Source organism: Littorina saxatilis, linkage group LG16, assembly GCF_037325665.1.
Source record: "Littorina saxatilis isolate snail1 linkage group LG16, US_GU_Lsax_2.0, whole genome shotgun sequence".
NCBI classification, from domain to species: domain Eukaryota; kingdom Metazoa; phylum Mollusca; class Gastropoda; order Littorinimorpha; family Littorinidae; genus Littorina; species Littorina saxatilis.
In genome coordinates this window covers 37,539,438-37,559,437 of record NC_090260.1, presented here as the reverse complement: position 1 = coordinate 37,559,437, position 20,000 = coordinate 37,539,438, and the positions used below count along the sequence as shown (strand labels likewise).

Here is a 20,000-nt window from a genome sequence, read left to right as displayed (position 1 = left end):
AACCGAACTGTACCCGATTTCAGCACTCAAGATTGTTACATTTGGGATAAATTGAATGACATATAGTATACATGAATCAATATTAGACAGTCAGTTATTTGAATATAGCAATAACAAGCAGGATCAGGGCATTTCCAATGGATGAATGCGTTCCTGTCATTAATGAATTTTGCGCGGCATTGCGAAAGTGTAACTGTACAATGAAGTTTGTTTTTTTCTCAGTCATTTGAGTTTAGCAAATATGTTCATAGTTGTTGTGCATGCACTTTAGTTCATCCACGACCATTCTACACAGTTTCGAGTCTCTAGGTATTATGATCAGAATTTACCTTTTATCCAAAATGTGTTTCAAATTACGCCTCCGAAATTGTCAGTGGCACGAAAGCTTTGCTGTTTAGGGAGCTGTAACTGCTTTCTTTAGGTCACCGATGATCTAGGGAGTGAAGGGGGTGTTTGTGTATACTCAGACATCCAGACAATCCAAAAGGTAAAAGTTTGGAGGGTTTAAATCAGGTAAATATTGCTACCGCTAAATGTCAAACCTTGTTCTGTTGAGACAATAGCCAAATTTGGAAACTTTGTTTCGAAATTGCACAAATGTCATACCATTTGATCTACAACAGTTGCCACTGAAGGGAAGGGTCATGCATAGGCTGAAGTTTATGTCCCCCAAATATATAGTGATCCGGTTAAGACAACATTATGTGCGTGTGTGTGTGAGTGTGTGTGTGTTTGCTTGATCTGCACCTTGCATCGATCTGCGTGAGGCATTGCTGACAGATTCAGATAGGGAGGGGTATTTTGCGACTGTATTTTGTTTTCGGTGTGTGTTAGGTCAAAGTTGTTAAACTTATCTTGCGTCTTTGTCATGCAATTGTGACGTAAATGAAAGGAAAGTGTATTTCATTCAGACAATCAAAGACTGGGTGTCAAAATATGTGTGGGTGTTTTTGTTTTTGCTTAGATATGAATTATTTTCTGTACTTGTGAAGACATTGACTCTGCATTAATCAGCCGTGGTAGATCAGTCATACTGGAGAGAGAGAGAGAGAGAGAGAGAGAGAGAGAGAGAGAGAGAGAGAGAGAGAGAGAGAGAGAGAGAGAGAGAGAGAGAGAGAGAGAGAGAGCATTGGTCAGCATATCCTACCGATGGTCATTTCAGTGAGAAAGCATTGTTTGTGTTATAAACGTGTTCATATCTTGACACAGACATACAAGCACACACACAGACTTTTATCCACAAGCAGTTTGCAAATGCCAACAGCAAGCATGGAACCCAACAAAACGTCATTAAAATCTTCTGATCATTCACATCTGTCTTTATTTCAATGCGATGCATCAATTTTCACCACAACTTAACACGAGAAATAGCAGGGTTACATTGTTTGACCTTTTTCTGGTTACCTTTTACATACCTTCCTTACACTGTAATTTAAAGCATCATAAACACCAACATGAATACGTTTATATGTGTACATTGGATAATTGCAGACTAGGACTAGGAGGTTTTTTGTGGATTACATTCAGTCACTGACACCTGTGATCATCCAAAATTTAATCAATCAAAACTGCCTTTAGACATGTACCTAAAAGTAATGATTTTTACTTTCATACTTTCCAGATAGCAATAAATGCCATAAATACTGCATCACGAATCCCATAATGTACATGGGATGGTTAACAAGATAGTTTGCATAACAAGGATATCTTTAAAGAGAGCTGTATCATATACACAGAGGATGGTCAGGTGAAACCTTAAAATAGATTACGAACATATTCTTCATTTGAAAGAGACAATTTCAAAAGGCACACCCCTCCGCCAAGTGTTTGTCCAAGTGTAAGACTTGTCTTATTCCATCAATCCATGCAAAAGACAGTCCAGATCTGTGATGATGAGAACAATTCTTTGAACGGGAAAGATTGTGTCTTTAAAAAATAAGCACCATGTCAAAATGTTTACTTGCACAATTTCACAATGAGTCAGGCTGTTTAAAGTTAATGCGATACAGTATCAGATAGTAGACATGTACATTAATATTTAAAGCATAAGGTATGTATTTAGTTTTTACCTGAAAAAAGTTCAACCTGTAAAATCATTTCCTAATATGTTTGATAGTTTTTGCTTGTTATAGAACAATGTTTAAAAAGAATTAGTATTATTAAAAAACATTATTCTTGGGCCTGTTGCTCCAAATTCATGGGGTGACTGTGAGTTAAGATATTTTTATTTACTTATTGTTTCTTTTTATATTGGTTTGGGAAACAGCTACCAGCTTGTTTATGGCTATGTGAGACAAAGTTACAAACACAATTGTCTGATCAACCTTGATCTTGTTCATGCAAGGTAGGTAATACTATGGCCATTGCATATACACTCTGCGAAAATATTGTTGCACCCATTTTCGTACCCCTACTAGAAAAATCATTCCCGTGTCAATTCATTCAAACTTTCTTTGTCATTAAAGGCCATCGAGTGGGCTATCTCGCACACATTCGGAATCAAAGATTTAATTTATTTGGGTTACACGATCGCCTCTTATTTAAGGGTACAGTGGAACCACCCTTTTAAGACCCCCCTAATTGAAGACTCCCTCCTTGTTAAGGCATTGATTTTTCAGACTTTCTGTTCACAAAATTACCCCCATTTTAAGACTCCCTCTTTTTAAAGACCTGATTTTCTCAGATTTTTTGAGGTCTTAAAAGGGAGGTTCCACTGTACCCCAGAAATCGACCCTAGAAAAACGTTAGGCACCAATAATACATTGAAGAAAATTCAGAATAGGCACAATTTGACAAATGTTACATACGGGGAGAAAGCCAAATCATTTATTTTGCCTTAAATGTCACAGAACGTTTGAATGAATGAACACGGAAACTAATGCTTTAGTTAGGGTACGAAAATGGGTGCAATAAGCTTTGTTTGAAGGTTTTTAATTTATAATAAACATATCACTGAAATGCTGCGAAAGAAACTCTACTGCTTTTTGTGGGCAGATGCAAAATAAAATGAGAAAGAAAAACAACAACACCAACTTAATTTAGCATCGTGGTCAATCAGTGTAAAATTGTCAACACTATATCCTTCTAGCATGTTTTTGTTGCTGTTGCTACATTCATATCGTGAACTATTCATGAAACTAAAAATATCACATAAAACCTGGTTAAGTTTGCCTTCAAAGTGTGTATGATTCAGAATTACTAGTTACTGTGTGTTGAACAAGGTTGGAGTCAAAATCAAATATAAAACAAGAAGAGCAAAGCCCATACGACTCACATGCTTGACCTCGACCTTTAGGGTAACTAAACCTAGCAATGACATCATACACTAAGAACTGCTTTACACATTTTTCCTACCAAAATACATGTGACCTTGACCCAAGGTCATGCAACACAAAGCTGTTAATTCAAGACATAGGAAGTACAATGGTGCTTATTGGCTCTTTCTACCATGAGATATGGTCACTTTTAGTGGTTCACTACCTTATTTTGGTCACATTTCATAAAGGTCAAAGTGACCTTGACCTTGATCATATGTGACCAAATGTGTCTCATGATGAAAGCATAACATGTGCCCCACATAATTTTTAAGTTTGAAACAGTTATCTTCCATAGTTCAGGGTCAAGGTCACTTCAAAATATGTATACAATCCAACTTTGAAGAGCTCCTGTGACCTTGACCTTGAAGCAAGGTAAACCAAACTGGTATCAAAAGATGGGGCTTACTTTGCCCTATATATCATATGTAGGTGAGGTATTCAATCCCAAAAACTTCAGAGAAAATGGGAAAAATGTGAAAAATAGCTGTTTTTTAGGCAACATTTATGGCCCCTGCGACCTTGACCTTGAAGCAAGGTCAAGATGCTATGTATGTTTTTTGGGGCCTTGTCATCATACACCATCTTGCCAAATTTGGTACTGATAGACTGAATAGTGTCCAAGAAATATCCAACGTTAAAGTTTTCCGGACGGACGGACGACTCGGGTGAGTACATAGACTCACTTTTGCTTCGCATGTGAGTCAAAAATCGTCATATCGCACTATCCCCTCTCTTTTTACGCAGGTCACTGAATTAATAATTTTACATGGAATTTTTTTTTTTTAAACTCGACATCATCAGCAACACCAGCCCGAAAATCAACGAGGCTATGAATTTCATCGTAATTGAATACACTGGATACCAAAAGTCAATGGACACAGTGATCAAAATGGTGCATATTCCAACAGAAGTTGAGGGCAGAAGCTACCATAAAATACACCGTTTTTGGCTCACGTAAGTGCAGCCTATGCGATCGTAACTTTGTCTGTCTGTGCGTGCGTGCGTGCGTGCGTCTGTGCGTGTGTATGTCTGTGGTAGAAACTCTAACATTTGAAGACGTCACATTACATTGACGTCACATTATGACGTAAGAGGGTTAGACGTCACGCGAAGGAAGTACTGAAAGTCTCGGTCATTATTATTTTGAGCGCGCTGAGACTAGTTGGCAGTCGTGTCCTTGTAAGTAGGCTACATGCAGACAGACAGATCTAGAGTCTCGCTTTCTTGCACAGTTTCACCTATGCTCTTTCTGTGTTTGTGTATGCGAGTGTGTGTGTGTATGTGTGTTTGTGTGTGTGTGTGTGTGTGTGTGTGTGTGTGTGTGATTGAGTTTGTGTTACTGTTTGTCGATTTCTTACGTGAGCCTTGATGGCTTCGCCTCTTGTTTCTCTTCAAGTCATTTGACCATAACATTCATGAAACAGAACAGTTTGTGTTAAAATTTGGTGTGCATTAGCTTCAATGTACGTAGAATGATAATATATGGTCCAAAATTGTTTTTCCCCTTAGATTGTCTGTAGTAAAAATTATTAAATGGCGGGGTCCTGATTTGGCCTATATGGTCCGCTGGACCCAAAAAGCAACATCTATCATATCACTTATTAAATGGCAAAGCGTTCAATCAAAACAGGTTAGTTCACGGATGACAAGATAGATTCCAAACTATTCATCGGAATGATTTAAACTTTTGCAGAAATGTTTTAATTTTAGACATTCTGATAGATATTTTGTTTGAGAGGATAATCTCTAACAGACTATAAGAAAACAAATTGAAAAGATACACATTTTCCAGTATTCATAAATGTTGTACCCACAAAGTCAACATTTGTAGATTACTTTTTTTTTTTTTTTTAGCTTATCCTCTCAAGTCGCGGCTAGCTGCAACCTACCCGCGAGCTTGCCACGACCTGGTCGCGACTAGCTGCGATGTCCTAGACCCCTCCTACAAGTATGTTGCGACTTAGTCGCGGATAGCCGCGATGTCCTAGTGCACTTGCCACAAGCTTCCCGCGAGCTTCCTGCTATGTGCCTATGATTAGTCAATTCTTAACCAGGTTTGAAATTAAAAATTCATTCACTGAAGTGGTGGTACATATGCAGCTAGCAGGTATGTCAGTTGAGAACTGCATGACTTTGCTAATTCCATACACTATTTTAATGCTTCAACTACTTTGACATTTGTCAGGGGTTTATTTTGTCTTTTTCATACTTGATCGATTAAACTAACATCTTTCATGCGCACTACATTTCTTGTTGATAGAATATTTTTTTCAGTACCTGATCATGATTATTATTATTTTAGGATGGAGCAGCTAGTTAGATTCTAATTTAACATCCCTGTATTCAACAGTTCAGACCTGTAAACTTTTTTGTTATTAAATTACTACAGACCAGAACTTAACCTTAGACTTTACAGCGAAAAATCATCATTAATGCTCCAGAAATTTGCAAATATTTTTCAAAATGGAGAGACCTGCATGCACATACCTTCATCCGGGGCTAGCTATTTCAATATGGCTGACTGAGGGAAAGCACTCTGCTCACTATATTTGGACAATGTCATGGCCCTAAGGTCGCGGCTAGCTGTAATGTTGTTGGGAAGCTTGCGCCAAGGTCGCAACTAACAGCCATGTAATCGCGCCAAAGTCGCAGCTACCTGCGATGTTGTTGCGAGACCAACTTTGAGCAGCTAACTTTGATGTTGTTGCGAGGCTCGCAGCGACCCGTGATGTTGTCGTGAGGCTTGCACCAAGGGTGCAGCTACCCGCGATGTTGTCGCGAGACTCACGCCAAGGTTGCAGCTATCTGCAATGTTGTCGCGAGGCTTGCGCCAAGGTTGTGGGTAGCTGCGACCTTGTGAGGCTCGTGCCAACATCGTGGGTAGTCGTGACCATCTGCGACTAGTTGCCGTGATGTGTTTAGATCGCTGCGACCTCGCAGCGACATTGCAGCAACTTTTCATTGCTGTAAGGGATATATATCTCTGAAACTATTTAACATTATTAATTAATTGAGACTTCATGTAATCTCCGATCACCATACAATTGCACAACTTTTGAAAAATATCTTTTAACACAAACGAAGTAATTTGAACTACTCAGTCGGGATGATGTGTGTTGCGGACGACCCATATGGAATTCCGTAAGGAATTTTACCCTGTGTATTCTAACTGGGATGGTGTAGGTCATGTACGACCTATACTAATTACTAATACTATGCAAAGAGACGGCAAAACTCCTAATTGGATGGCGTGGGTAGTGTACGACCCATACTTTTTACTTTTAATCCTCCTTTGGAAAGTATGGATTGTACACGACCCACATCATCAGGACTGTGTAGTCCAAAGCGTGATTCTTTTAAGAACTAGGCAGATGCGTTTGAGGGCAGAATGTTTTGATGAGGCAGTCTATTGTAAAACAAATTATATGACTGAAAAGGGCATGTATTGATTGCCCTTATTCAAAAAGCTGTTTGAGTTCACATGAGGTAGTGTGTATACAGTGATTCCTACAACACAGGCACCCCCAAAAATCAAATTTGAAAAATCAAGGTTCCTGCGTTAAAATCGACAAAAAATCAGAGCAATCAAATGTGTATCTGAAACAGTCAATTTTGTTACTATGCCATGCTGAGCGGTGTATGTGTTAATTCTCTCAGTAGGTATATGTGGTAATCCTCTCAGTAGGCATAAAAGGCAGTTTTTGAAGCCGTTTTAGCGGGTAATGAAACAAAACAATACATTTGAATTTCTGCAACTTTTTAACGCATTGCCTTCAAATATTTGGTGATTCGTGCTCACACATGTCATGAATTAGAAAAGACAACATTAAACAGGTTTGCGATTGTGAGGTGTTAACCGGTATTTTTACCGACAATTATCAAATAAATTAATTAAGCAACAAATCAGATGTACCGAATTACCGTAAAGTATCTTGTAAGCGCCCAGTATCGAGTAAGCGCCCACCCCCCACTTTTAGTCCAAAACCGTGCATAGGGTATAGTACCTTGTAAGCGCCCACCCCCCACTTTACACCATTGAAATCAGGGGAAATATAAATTCCGCACTTGATCTGCTAGTTTTGTGAATGATTTCCCTTTCTTGTAAACCCTATCACGTGTCTGCACGCCTTGGATCTAAACGCCTGCAAGTCAATGATTACAAGATGCCGCGGATCAAATCGTACACCGTTGCATTTAAGCTGTCAGCTCTTGACTATTTTGATAATAACGCCAATGGAAATGTGTCGCAAACAGCAAGTGAGTTTGGGGTAGATAGAAAAAGGATACGAGAATGGCGAGAGAATCGCAATACCCTTTTACGTCACCAGGCGGGAAAGGAAAAGAAGAAGCGAAAGTTACATGGCGGTCGAGACGTCAGATCAGAAGAGGTAGATGAAGGTGTGTTAGAATATCTTGATCAAGAGCGGGCGGAAGGGCGTGTCGTCCGCAACAAAGATTTGCAAAGAGGAGCCTTAGAACTGGCTGGTGGACTGGACATAGACGAATTTGTTGCATCACCTATGTGGCTGAAGCGTTGTAAACAAAGGCATGCTGTCTCCACTCGGCGAGGTACCAATACCAACCAGACGTACCCCTTGTTCAAGGTAAACAGAGACACAGTGCGGCCGACAGCGGCACCTCTGCAGACAAGAAAAGGATGCGACGACATTCGTCTCCCCAAGCTCTTCTAATGACAATACGAACAAGAAGAGCAAACGCTCGATCGAGTCACTTTCGCAGTTCTGAATATTATATGAGGCATCAGATGGACAGGAAGAAATTGCTATTCACAACACAATGCATACCTGAAGAATTCAAGACATACCTGTGACCTTGAAAAAGGTCAAAGGTCACCAAAGCAAACGTCAAAGTGTAGAGGTCACTGGGAGTCACGTTCACATAAAATTTGAGCCCGGTCACTTTTATAGTTTCCGAGAAAAGCCCAACGTTAAGTTGTGTGTTGCCGAACAGAAAAGGCTAGTTATCTCCCTTGTTTTTCTGATAACGTTCGTAAAAGGCTACAGATGTAAATACTTTGATGTAAAGAATAATCCTACAAAGTTTCAATCACATCCGATGAACTTTGTCAAAGATATAAAATGTCTAATTTTTCCTTTGACGCTGACCTGTGACCTTGAAAAAGGTCAAAGGTCAACGAAACCATCGTTAAAGTGTAGAGGTCATTGGAGGTCACGACTAAACAAAATATGAGCCCGATCGCTTTGATAGTTTCCGAGAAAAGTCCAACGTTAAGGTGGTGTCTACGTACGGCCGGCCGGACGGCCGGCCGGCCGGCCGGCCGGACAGACTAACACTGACCGATTACATAGAGTCACATTTTCTCAAGTGACTCAACAAGAAAAACAATGGAAGATGAAGAAAGAAAGAAGATATGATTACGAAGTGATCAAAGATCACATTTCTTACTGAAAACTGCTCATGCATAGGGTGTAGTACCTAGTAAGCGCCCACCCCCTACTTTGGGTCGGAATTGGTGCACAGGGGGGGGGGGGGGGGAGGGGGAGTGGGGGTGGGCGCTTACAAGGTACTTTACGGTACAAACAAAATGTCAAGTCATTTGAGACGTTAGTACTGCTGTTATGCGACATGTTAGAAAGAATTTTAAAAAATAACGATGTACCTTTTCCAAAGAAAACAGAATTTGTTTTAAATATGCAGGCTTTAAACAAACATTAAAGCTTCAAATTACACTGAAATGTAATTCATAATCAACGACGGCTGCTCAGATCACTTGTTCAAACGCGTACAAACATTCTTGGGAAATGCTCTCTCAAAAGCCCTGCTCAGCAGCTAGCAGTTAAATGTTCAGCAGTGAGCTTGATGTGGGCTATTTGTGCTCAGCGCTGTGAAAATAGTCCACTTCTTAAAGATTACTTTCGCTGTGAAATCCTCATACCATCCATGTCTGATAAAATATGTACATGAAATTTGAGTATTTGGCTTATCTGTTATTTGAAGTTGAAGATAGCATCAAATTAAATTTGTTTGATGAGTCAGCTTAGACCAACCGACTATTTTAAGGACTCTTTCTGGCATGTCAAATAAAAGCAAACCTAATCTCTTGAATGACTTGATGTACTTAACGACATGTCTTAGCATAAATTACCGGACGTTTGAAGGCAATGCATTGAGAAATTTATTGTGCTGGATTTCTTCTGATTACCCACTAAAATGGCCCCAGAAACCGCATTTTACGGCTTCTCAGAAGAATTACATACCGTTCATCATGCCATTACGCCATTGTAGACCAGATATGTAAACTAAACTGACTGTTTGGATGCATATTTAATTGTTCTTTCTAATAACTTGCACAACAGGTTTCCTTTCAGCAGTTTTGATTGTATGTCGATTTTAACGCGTTAAACTTGATTTTGCGAATTTGATTTTTTGGGATGCTAGTGTAGCAAAGTGCACTTCGCTACCCTAAACACTCTAATCATCGCATAGCGAAACAGCCTTGTGTACAGTACAAACGGGATAACCCATCCCATAGCAGACGATACGATGATGCGCGCGCACCTTGCCGGCGCAAATTCTAATAAAATACCTTTCTTTATATATCTACCTAACTTCTATCTTTCAAAGTCCCTTTTATCTTTGATACGATCCTAATTATATTTAGGTTTGCATAGAAGTCACTGATTAGGCTGGATGGCTGCATATTATTGTGTTATTTACGATAATGCTTCGAACTGACCAAAGCGTCACTCTGACCTTGACCGGTTTTCATGTATCGTCGAGAGAAATTGATTCTCACAAACTCATCTTTGTCTTTTCAATCATTGTTTTGTCATTTTTGTATCACTATTTCATATCCCGTACCTATGTTGCATATGATTTTAGTTTGTTTATAAGGATTTGGTTGTAATGAGTGATGCTTGGTTCCTCTACAAAGATTGCTAATTTATGCAGACAGGTACTCGCGCAGGAATTTAGCCGATTCCATTTACTTTCGGACTTTACCGCTTCGTACTAAGTCAATGTATAATTTTCCCCCAAGTAACGCATATCATGATGTTTGTCTAGGGTTCTTCTTTTTATCTGTATGATTTATGAGTTTGTCCATTATTCCAGTTTAGAGAGTTTTGTAATTTTCCGCACTGAAGTTGGTTCAGTGCCTTCACTAGGACCATTGTTTTTGCATCCTACTAAATAAATATAAGTTTTTACGAAATGTGATCTATTGCAATAGAAAGCTAAAGGTCGTAGCTTTAATTTGATGTATTGTTTGTTATGATTGGTTATGTATTTGTTTAAATAACGTAGGGTAAAGCAAGTGTAAGAAACACAGATTCCGTGTTTCTGGCCGTATTCAGTCCGATTTTCATCACCGCCGGACGGTGCTTTCTGTGCAGTCCGCGCCGGGGCTATAAGTATAAGCCGGACACCGGCATAAGGATGCATTCGCTCCTAGCAGCTGAACACGACACTACACTTGCTTTGCTGTCTACGGGTTTCGCCTTCGGCCTCTACGTTTCCTTGCATTGTTTTCTTGAATAAAAAGTTGAAACAAGACGCTTGGACTTGGGCTTCGTGTCTTCTACCCCTTCCACTCCTCCACTACACTAGTCTTGTAGGTTCTACTTTATAAACAGTACCTCGTGTAAACTAAATCTGTTTTCTAAATAACATAGGACAATGAATGGCCTTTGCAGTCTTATAATTGGTTTAACAATAAATGGCCTCATCAAAATGATCTGACCTCAAACGCGTTTGCTTAGTTTGTTGTTGTTGACAGGTAGTATAGAAATAGAATATGAACGTTGGACATCTTTTAACTGCTAATTAATATTGACAAAACCACTGTATACTTCTGTGTCTGCAGACTGTTCCTAGCATAATTAATGTAAATGCTTAAAAAATTCCTTTAACCATTTTAAATATAAAATTTGTTGTTTTGTGCAAGGGAGGTTACACAGTGGCCACTACATACAGTGTTGGTAGTTGGCCCCTGAGCAAGCGTCAGCATCAGTGTTTGTAGTTGGCCCCTGAGCAAGCGTCAACATCAGTGTTGGTAGTTGACCCGTGAGCAAGCGTCAGTATCAGTGTTGGTAGTTGGCCCCTCAGAGAGTATCAGGGTCAGTGTTGGTAGTTGGCCCCTCTGCGAGTGTCAGCATCAGCGTTGGTAGTTGGCCCCTCAGCGAGTGTCAGCATCAGCGTTGGTAGTTGGCCCCTCAGCGATTGTCAGCATCAGCGTTGGTAGTTGGCCCCTCAGGGTGTGTCAGCCTCAGTGTTGGTAGTCGACCCCTCAGCGAGTGTCAGCCTCAGTGTTGGTAGTTGACCCCTCAGCGAGTATCACCATCAGTGTTGGTAGTCGACCCCTCAGCGAGTATCACCATCAGTGTTGGTAGTTGGCCCCTCAGCGAGTGTCAGCCTCAGTGTTGGTAGTCGACCCCTCAGCGAGTATCACCATCAGTGTTGGTAGTTGGCCCCTCAACGAGTGTCAGCATCAGTGTGTGGGTAGAGGTCCTTAAACAAGGAACAGCAACATAAGAGCAGAAGGTTTCTTGTATTAAATGTTAGCAACAGAGCAGTTTCACCACATAATGATCTTACAAGAAAAAGAGAAGACAGTGAGTAATTCTAATACTTGCTCTTATTCATACTACACTTAGCAAACCATTTTATCTGTACAAATTGTGTACTTTAAAAAAAAAATCACTCCCGAATCATTTTGTACAAACTTTCCAAGCCATTAAAGGCACTTCACTTGGAAATGTGGCACACTCTTCCGCTGCTCAAAAAAGGATGCCCCAAAAATTGACCCGAAAAAACACAAGGTACCATTTAAAAATGAACTCAAGTTCAGGATAGACACAATAATAATAATAATGAAAATAGAACATTTATATAGCGCTTCTTCACAGCTCGAAGCGCTTTGGCAACGTTTACATACGTGGAGAAGAACATCAATTATCTGTCCAGAACAGGGTGTCTTCTTTGGTTAACTTTTGTACTTTGTGTTCTGCCATTACTGCTGATGCACGTGTCAATCGCTTCAACAGTAAAAAAACATGAGGTCTTGCGTTAATTTAGAGGGGTTAAACAATTAAAAGAAAGCTCTGTATATCAGCAATGACTCAGTCCTTTAAAATGAATCAGACAAGGCTAACAATTCAGGAAATGGAACAAACCAACTGAATTACAAATTAGCACAATTTCTTGAAATCCCCTAGAGCATGTTCTGTTCTCCTCACAATCTATGCCCCCCCTCTCCCAAACAAAAAAATACCCCCCCCCCCACGTTAACAGCGTAAATACATGTTTTTAGTACTAGTAAATTACTAGTTATTGTCACTTAAGAATCAGTTTTGTTGATATCAAGGAGTAGTAAAATTTAAAGTCAAAGATAAAAGTTTAAAAAAGAAGTCAAACACTGAAACAGCATTCTTCTTACTCACTGTCCAGTTTTTGTGTGTGTGTGTGAGAACAATACGTTTTGACACATCTCTTTCAATGTGTATGCATACTACTACTATGTGATCCCAGAACGCCTCTTCTTTTGTTTTCCAAATGTTCTACAGAATTGTCAATGACTGAATGAGTATCATATTACAAGCATAACATATTTACCTGAAATGATGTCCAGTCTTTTCTTGCACACCACGTTCACTAAGACTTATATGCTTTCATTGGCATTCCTCATTGTCTCTGCCCTTGCTTTGGTAACTGTATGTTAGTGTCCACGGGTAGAAGATGACACTGGAGGAGAGCATGGTGGTGCCAGACGATGCAGACGGTGATGAAGTTTATTCTCTGGTGATACAAGAAAGAAAATTATGAGTGTTTGCTGAATGCTGTTTGCTTGTATGCATTTACAATTACCAGGTGAATACGCTGCACAGATCTGCAGTGCAGATGATACTAAGACAACACTGTCAGCACAGCTACCAAGTCAAACTTACAACGAGCACAGTCAGTATATATATGGTGCTGATTAACAATAACAACCCATTTAAGTTTCAAACATGCCTTTTCTGCTCTAATGTTTTCTCTCTCATGCAAGCTGTTTTATAACCTTGACATTTTCTGCAACAACATTCCCAAACACAATCTGAAAAGTAGCATGCCTTGAAAGGAACATTTGATCAATTATGCTTTAGATCTATTCCAAACCTTACCTTTTTTCATCATGACAGGAAACAATGCTGACGTGTCTTGCTGACGTGTCTAGTTCACGTGTTGAGTTAACCTGCTTGGAGCACTGCTGTAGATATAGGGTGTGACTGAGTATTCAGGGTGTCAAGATGTAGCCAATGTCACCGTATATGAACAAGCCCAGAGGTGCTTGGATTGCAGGACACACCCAACTCTCATTTAAAATCATGGTACCCTTTTCACACCCTGGCCATAGAACAACACGACACACGGTCCAAAGATGTTCGTCACCAACTACTTCAATGCCTGTAGAAGCCGTCACGGCGTGGCATCCTTCCTTGTTGATATTATACTCGTGCTGTTTTGTTTCGTTGACTGACTGATAGACTGTTGTTCGAAAATGTGTGTAAACAGCACCACGAACACGCCGAAAAGTACAAGCTATCTGGAATTGCTCACGAGTACGTGTGGTTAGCCGCTTCCTGTCGGGTTCACACTCGTCGTGCAAGGCAGAATATACATTCGGTGAATGCAGCGAAGACTCGTTTCCTTGCTGATGTAGAATATGTCGCCGTGCATGGACTGACAGACATCAATCACGCAGAAAACGGTGCAATCATAGTCTTCGCGGGTGCTTGTAAGTGCTAAACTGCATACCGTCCACACTCTTGTCAACATATTTCAAACAGGAGTCCATGCTTTGACAAATGAAAGCGTGCGGCACTCTCCTTATCGTCTTGGGCATTCCGCGGATCCGTGCGGTGACGAAAATGTGTTGATGGCGCATGTTATATCGCAAAATGATGCACGAGTCGAGTCGACTCACAGTCTCATTTACGGCCGCCATTTTTAGGATTAAAATTATCTCCCTTGCAAGTTGGGGGCGCTTCTGTCTGCTCTTACCTAACTTAGGGCTGGGGGGGGGCTGTCCTAAGATAAGAGCGACATAGGAGCGCTCTTTGGCCAAAGAGCGGTCCGTGAAACGCACCTATCTTAACTTTGCTCTTAACCCCATCTTGACCCCTTAAGAGCTCCTAAGTTAGGATAAGAGCGGTATATGAAACAACTCATACCATCGCAGGACTGACTGGTTTCGGGCGTACAGGGAATACAAAGATATGTTAACAATATGTCATAAAATATAACTGGTTGGGTTATTATGTCACTGTGCAGGGACAGAAAGTGGAATCCTACCTTTCAAAGAAACGAATCCAAAGGATAGTGAAACGCCAGACCACGTCTTACACCCAGCAAGATGCTAGCACAACGTCTGATGACAAGAGTAAAACAACACGCCCCATCCCGCAAGACACAACACTCACGAGCAGCATACCAGCGAGCCATCAGGGACCAGCGGCCGCAAACGTGATTAGCTCATTACATTTGTATGTGTGTGTGTGTGTGTGTGTGTGTGTGTGTTTGTGTGTGTGTATGTGTGTCTATCTGTGTGTGTGTATTTGTGTGTGTGTGTGTGTGTGTGTGTGTGTGTGTGTGTGTGTGTGTGGAGCAATTCAGATACAACCACTAGACCGGTCTTCATTAACTTTGAGAGTTCCTAAGTATCATATCCCCACACGGTTTTTTTCATTTGTTTCAAATGTCTTTGATGACGTCATATCCGGCTTTTTGTGAAAGTTGAGGCCACAATGTCACACTCACATTTTTGAACCAAACTGATTGACATTTTGGTCAAGCAAACCTTGACGAAGTTTAGACTATGGGATTGCATTGTAGCTCAGAAGCTCAGAGAATAATTGATGAGTTTGCTCATTAAAATCGAATTTTCGCAAACAGATTTAAAAATAATTGCATCGTATTCTTCATCAAATTCTCAATCTAAAATGATGTAGATATGTTATGTTTACTCTAAAAATGCGATCACAATTAACGAAAATAGCTTAATAGGTACTACGATTAAAAGTTTAGTAATCGATCCAAAAATGATATTATCTTTTTCTTGATCATTTCCTGATTCCAAAAACATATGTGGGCGTCTTCAATCTTGGCACGGAGAGTGTGACATTTTGTCATTTGAAGTTGTATTGTCACAAAAATTGGCATAGTAGTCCGTTGTTCTTAATTAAACTGAAACACATACTTTTCAAGAAAAAAAAGCAATATTTTTGGCAGTTAAAAGTCCGTTAAATCTCATTTTTAAGCCGATTTTTGTGAAATTTGGTTAGTAGGTCTGTTGTTTCTAACTGAATATCATAACATACTTTTCAAGACAAAAACCAAAGTTTTGGCAGTTTGAAAAACCGTTAAACCCCATTTTTTCACCGATCTTAGTGAAATTTTGTAGGTAGATCTGTTGTCCCTAACTAAATTTCAATTCAAACTTTTGATGAAGAAAAGTAAACTTTTGTCCGTTAAAAACAGTTAAGGTTTGATATTTTTCTTTGATTTTGACGATGTTTGTTTGATAGGACCACAAACCCTGACTGAATTTAGATATACACCTTTTAAGAAGAAAAACAAACTTTTGTCAGTTAAAACCCGTTATATCTCGTTTCTGCACCGATTGTGGTCATCAGACGTTGAGGTTAAGCTGACTGATATTTATAGCCTACTCCAACAGGATCAAGCCTGGTACAGGTTCACAGGCCAAATACCTGAGTGTACCGGCTGAATAACAGTGTACGGGGGAACAGAAATATGTACGGATGACGTCACGACGAAATTAAGTATTGTAATGACGTTCAGCGTTCCATTTCGTCATTTTGAAGAATAAATTGCATTTAATTTGCTTGTCAAAACCAGTAGCCATTTGGTGTGTACATCTATTTTGAGTTTTGAACAAAATTCAAAAGCCTTGCAGCATTTCGATTATATATTTTTTTATTGATTTTACTGAATTTTAAATCGATTTTGTCATTCAAAATTCACTGTTTGGAGAGTAACATGCTTGTGGTGTGTTCTCAGGAGTGTTTTTTCCAAAGTCAAATGTCTCTTGAATCTTTGGGGTATGGCAACATAATGATTTCATGAGAGACATCCATAGTGTGATTCGACTTGCTATTCACAGCACAAAGAAGCCAGTGAAAATGTGAGTTCTTGAGACCATTTGTTATTGAATATGTTAGTGTATGTGCTTTGCTGGCCTTAGATGATTTTACTCTCATATTTTCTTGAAAAATGGATGTACGCGACCGACTTTTTACCGTGCCTGTTTAGGCGAAATGCCTTGTCATTTATCAACTTTGCTTAGCATCATTTAACTTTCATCCTTTGTGGTATTTTCAACACCTGTATCGCATTTGAAAACTGTGTAATTTTAAAAAACGAGCACTTCAAAGTTGCGTGTTGACCGATGTCACACATTTCGTCGCCATTTTGACTCGCTCATCGGATTACAAAAATATATTATAAATTCACAAGAACAGATTTTTGTAATATTGAGCGTTCATTTGCAAATGAATAACATTTGGTTCTGTCATATTTGCAGCAATGTGTCCAAACACAATCCCCAAAGTTGTACACCTATCAATTTTTGGTCTGTGCTCAGTATCAGAGACGCCCACATACACATATGTTATTTTGGATTAACAACAAGCTCAGAAAGTAAAAATGAATACAGATAAGCGCACATTCCTGCTACGCGGAACCGCTACTGCGCTTTACTGGCTTGTCAATTTCACTGCGTGATCCACGTGAAACGTGTTATGAGCAATTTTCTTGCCGCAGGGATGGACGACGCTGTATTGTCTTGGTGAATTAAATGCAGTGCGTTCTGTGAGTTCGACAGCTTGACTAAATGTAGCATTTTCGCCTGGCTTGTTTTTACATTTAGTCAAGTTTTGACTAAATGTTTTAACATAGAGGGGGAATCGAGACGAGGGTCATGGTGTATGTGTGTATGTGTGTATGTGTGTGTGTGTGTGTGTGTGTGTGTGTGTGTGTGTGTATGTGTACCCATGTTTCCACAGGTTTGGTTGCCTAAATCACCATAAGGCAACCATCCACACGTGGATGGCAACCTAAACTCTGGATGGCAACCTAATTGTGTGGATGGTCGCTTCATTTAACACCGTTAAATTGACTTTTTTGACGGAAAGAATGTCATAACAATGTTCAAAATGACATTCTTTCCGTCCACACGTGTGGATGGTTGCCTTATGGTTAAATTGACACCGTTAAATTGACTTTTTTGACGGAAAGAATGTCATAACAATGTTCAAAATGACATTCTTTCCGTCCTCTATAGGCGACGAAATAGGTCAAATTTTGTGCATTTTTTAGTGCAAAATTCTTCGATGCCGGAGCGAGTACTGCACCCAGTGCTGTTGTAGTGCAAGTGCACTAGAAAGGCACTACACCCAGTGCCGCCTCTTAGGTAACCATCCACACTTTAGGTGCGTGTGTGTGCGTGTGTGTGTGTAGAGCGATTGAGAGTAAACTACTGGACCAATCTTTATGAAATTTGACATGAGAGTTCCTGGGTATGATATTCCCGGCATTTTTTTCTTTTTTTCGATAAATACCTTTGATGACGTCATATCCGGCTTTTGTAAAAGTTGAGGCGGCACTGTCACACCCTCATTTTTCAATCAAATTGATTGAAATGTTGGCCAAGCAATCTTCGACGAAGGCCGGACTTCGGAATTGCATTTCAGCTTGGTGGCTAAAAAATTAATGTATGACTTTGGTAATTACAAATCTGAAAATTGTAAAAAAAAAATATATATTTTATAAAACGATCCAAATTTACGTTCATCTTAGTCTTCATCATTTTCTGATTCCAAAAACATATAAATATGTTATATTTGAATTAAAAACAAGCTCTGAAAATTAAAAATATAAAAATTATGATCAAAATTAAATTTTCGAAATCAATTTAAAAACACTTTCATCTTATTCCTTGTTGGTTCCTGATTCCAAAAACATATAGATATGATATGTTTGGATTAAAATCACGCTCAGAAAGTTAAAACGAAGAGAGGTACAGTAAAGCGTGCTATGAAGCACAGCGCAACCGCTACCGCGCCAAACAGGCTCGTCACTTTCACTGCGGCCTTTTGCACTAGCGGCGGACTACGTTCAGTTTCATTCTGTGAGTTCCACAGCTTGACTAAATGTAGTAATTTCGCCTTACGCGACTTGTTTTCTTCTTATGTTTGATTATGGGCAGAGAAATGAGAAAAATGGCTTAACTGGTGCAAAGTGTGCACATGATTGCAAACGTGAGAAAATGAACATGTTGTAACCATCACAAAGTCCAACGGAACTGTTTGGCAGTTGTTATGTTTTGTGAAGGCATGACTGATCAGGTATGCTCAGCTGTCATACGTTCTGGTTTCACACATTTCACAATCAAACACCAGCAAACAATCGTCACTTTCAGCAAGCAGCGTTTTCTTGCCACCTTTGGACTGGCGCACCATTTTCTTCAACCTTATGTTCCTGAATGTAGATTTCAGCTGTGTTTTCTTATTCTCGGGCAGCTCTGAAAGTATGTCGAACAACGGAGCTTCTGTCACGGCATCTTGGTTGTCTGTGTCCATGTTTTCCTTCACACAAGACTTGCTTGCTTGTTTGTTGATACACAGCGTGCTATCTGGGTCAGGTGTGTCGTCATTCATGCGTTAATCTCACTCTGCATCCAGAGGGGCGAGCATTGGCACATTGGACAAGCCACGGTCACTGGCACGTGCTTCACGGTGACAAGTAACAATGAACATGCGTGCTTTTGCTGGCTTGACCTACCTCAGGCTTATTGACATGACACTGGTTATCATTTGTCTCGGTCTGACGGCGTGCGTCACTGTCAACTGTGAACTGAACATTGTCTTTCTCCATTCCTACCTTGGCACTGTTCTGTTCTGCTCTTCTTTGGTCTCTTCTTTGCTGGTTTCGTCTTTGCTGGGCTGGTGGTTTGCGTCTCCATGCACCGGTCGGTGCGGGTGTCATGGCGAAACCACGGTCGTCCCGGTCACACTTCAAGCGGAGTACGAATACTGTTCCTTCTTCTGTTCTGGCCACTTTCCACGATGTCACCGTATGTTTACACAGTAGGGTGGACAAGATGTCTTCTGCAGTAGTTGGGAGTCCTACGACTGGCATTTTGGTGTCAGAAACGCTGATAAATCAGGAGCTCCAAAAAACGTGTGTTGCTCCTTTTCGAGAGAGAGAGAGAAAGAGAGAGAGAGCACACAAGGGCTATTTACTCCTAAACCTTCACCTTTAATCAACCTTTATTGAATGACACAAAGACCACAACACTTTTTCACGGAATCAACAAGAAATCCAACTGTGAATCTGACAACCCCCCCAAAAAAAACCAAGTCGCGTAAGGCGAAAATACAACATTTAGTCAAGCTGTCGAACTCACAGAATGAAAGTGAACGCAATGCCATTTTTCAGCAAGACCGTATACTCGTAGCATCGTCAGTCCACCGCTCATGGCAAAGGCAGTGAAATTGACAAGAAGAGCGGGGTAGTAGTTGCGCTGAGAAGGATAGCACGCTTTTCTGTACCTCTCTTCGTATTAACTTTCTGAGCGTGTTTTTAATCCAAACATATCATATCTATATGTTTTGCGAATCAGGAACCGACAAGGAATAAGAT

General features: G+C 40.1%; 1 protein-coding gene and 1 long non-coding RNA gene across 2 annotated transcripts in view; one reads left to right on the top strand and one right to left on the bottom strand.

Annotated features, from left to right (window-relative positions):
* Positions 1-20,000, top strand: part of LOC138951015 (uncharacterized) — a 172,776-nt gene that overhangs the window by 57,102 nt on the left and 95,674 nt on the right. The window contains exon 4 of the mRNA XM_070322709.1: positions 14,610-14,801. Coding sequence (XP_070178810.1) covers positions 14,610-14,801 — 192 coding nt within the window. The remainder of the gene's footprint in view (positions 1-14,609; positions 14,802-20,000) is intronic.
* Positions 10,999-14,494, bottom strand: LOC138950996 (uncharacterized). The gene is made up of 3 exons (XR_011450912.1): positions 13,460-14,494; positions 12,912-13,094; positions 10,999-11,807 (listed from the first exon to the last, which is right to left on the bottom strand). It is a non-coding gene; the product is annotated as an uncharacterized lncRNA (long non-coding RNA).